A 2,121-nucleotide genomic window follows, 5' to 3' on the forward strand; every position below is an offset into this window, starting at 1 on the left:
CTCATGTGGATGGGGTCTTTCATGTATGTGTGCAGGTAGGTGCAGGCATGCATGCTCATGTGGATGGGGTCTTTCATGTATGTGTGCAGGTAGGTACAGGTATGCATGCTCATGTGGATGGGGTCTTTCATTGGCCTGGAGTTCATCAGTTGGTCTAGACTTGTTGGCCAGAAGGCCCCAGGGAATTACTTGTGGGATTACAAGTATGCACCACACCTGACATTTTTTACTGGCATTTTCACATTGATGCTGCGGATTGAACTTGGATCCTTGTGCAAGTCAGAGACTTTACTGACTGACCCAACCTCTCAGCTTTCTTCTTGTTTGCGTTATTTTAAAGATATATCTATATCTAGATATACCTAGATACAAATATCTATTTATCTACCTCTATATCCATATCTATAGATATATAGAGGGGGAGAGAGAGAGAGAAATATTTGGTATAGCTTTCCTTGGGTCTTGTGGAACTTGGCAGTTTGTATTTGATGTTAAGCACTCGTGTCCTGGTATGGCTTTATAATGAAAAGGATCATTGTTCATAGCATACCTGAAATTATTTTCGGGTATGTAAGTGATAAATAAAATATGCCCTTCAATGTCTTTAAATCTATCATTTTGTGTGTGTGTGTGTGTGTGTGTGTGTGTGTGTGTGTGTGTGTGTTTAAGTTAGGACTTCAGGATAGTTTGTAAATGTTTTGAGTACTCTTAAGATCCCAGAGGGAAAGTCTTTGGTAGCATTTGTGAAGCTGTATTTTGAGCTGTTTTAGACACTTTAATTCTTTTCCTTTATTGGCCTCAATCCTAATTGTTCATTCATATGAAAAGCTCAGACCCTGAGTATACACACATAGACGTCCTTATGTATGTATAGAAATGTATGTAAACGTAGCTTTCTAGGCTGTTGTGCTCATCCGCTGCCCTTGGCTTGTGTATTGTGTTCACTCTAGGTTGCATTCCCTTCGTTCCCTGAGTCTTCACAATAACTTGCTGACATACCTGCCTCGTGAGATCCTCAACCTTATTCATCTGGAAGAGTTGAGTTTGCGAGGAAATCCATTGGTTGTCCGTTTTGTTAGGGATTTAACATATGACCCTCCAACTCTTCTGGAATTAGCTGCAAGGACCATTAAGATCCGAAGTGTTTCTTACACTCCCTATGATCTTCCTGGGAATCTCCTTAGATACTTGGGTTCAGCCAGCAATTGCCCAAACCCAAAATGTGGTGGTAAGTGAGTCTGGTGTTGGCCTTTTTCACTCATTTAGCCATTTGTAAAAATTGATTCAGCGTTGATTTAATTAGCTAAAGTATCTTCACACAAAGGCATTTACCCCCTGTGCCTCCTTCCTTAGAAATTATTTTCACAATAGTTTTCTTTCAAACACAAGGAAAATACCCAGGATGTCTTCCTGCTTTGGAACATGGTGTTGAAAGTAAGATGGTCAGATGAAAGGAAACGCAAAGAAGTGTAAATGGTTCTAATTCCTTAAAATAGTTTGAAAATGTTTGGCTATCTTGCATGCGAGTCCGTTTTTAATGAGTATGGAAAGGTGCTGGCATGGGGCCAAGTGTAAACACTGAGAAAGTGTGGCACAGCCTTATCAGAGCCAGGTGAGATTTTTCCCAGAAAGGGTCATCTTAAGATGAGAGGTGATAGAGGAAAACAAAAGTTAAATTTCTCCAAGATTGTTGCAAGACAAAAAGGCTGGGTTTAAAAAGAAAAGCATTCTCTGAGCTGGTTTGGCCAACTCCCCTCAGAAGCAAGGTTTGCTGTCTTCCTCTGTGGACCTCTGTCTGTCCTGAAGTAGCTTTGGCAGAGGCAGGAACTGTTGAAATGGGTGTGAAGATTTGTAAGAGGCAGCATTCACACCATTGCTTCCTGTGAAATCCAGTGTGCCAGAATCTGCCCTTTTGGGAATGGCCCTCTAAAAAGAAAAGAACTCTTCTCTTTGCCAGGTTTTTATTGACTTCTTTAGTATTCTAAAGAGTTGTTTATCTTAGGAATGCCTTAAAAATTACAAATTTAGCCGGGCGGTGGTGGCGCACGCCTTTAATCCCAGCACTCCGGAGGCAGAGGCAGGCGGATCTCTGTGAGTTCGAGACCAGCCTGGTCTACAGAG

At 41.5% G+C, this 2,121-nt stretch overlaps 1 protein-coding gene across 1 annotated transcript in view; it reads left to right on the forward strand.

Annotated features, from left to right (window-relative positions):
• The window catches only part of Lrrc58 (leucine rich repeat containing 58), a 20,778-nt gene that overhangs the window by 11,479 nt on the left and 7,178 nt on the right, over nucleotides 1–2,121 (forward strand). The window contains exon 3 of the mRNA XM_005344970.2: nucleotides 951–1,228. Within this exon, the coding sequence (XP_005345027.1) occupies nucleotides 951–1,228 (278 nt within the window). The remainder of the gene's footprint in view (nucleotides 1–950; nucleotides 1,229–2,121) is intronic.

The sequence above is a fragment of the Microtus ochrogaster genome, chromosome 2 (genome assembly GCF_000317375.1).
Source record: "Microtus ochrogaster isolate Prairie Vole_2 chromosome 2, MicOch1.0, whole genome shotgun sequence".
NCBI lineage: Eukaryota > Metazoa > Chordata > Mammalia > Rodentia > Cricetidae > Microtus > Microtus ochrogaster.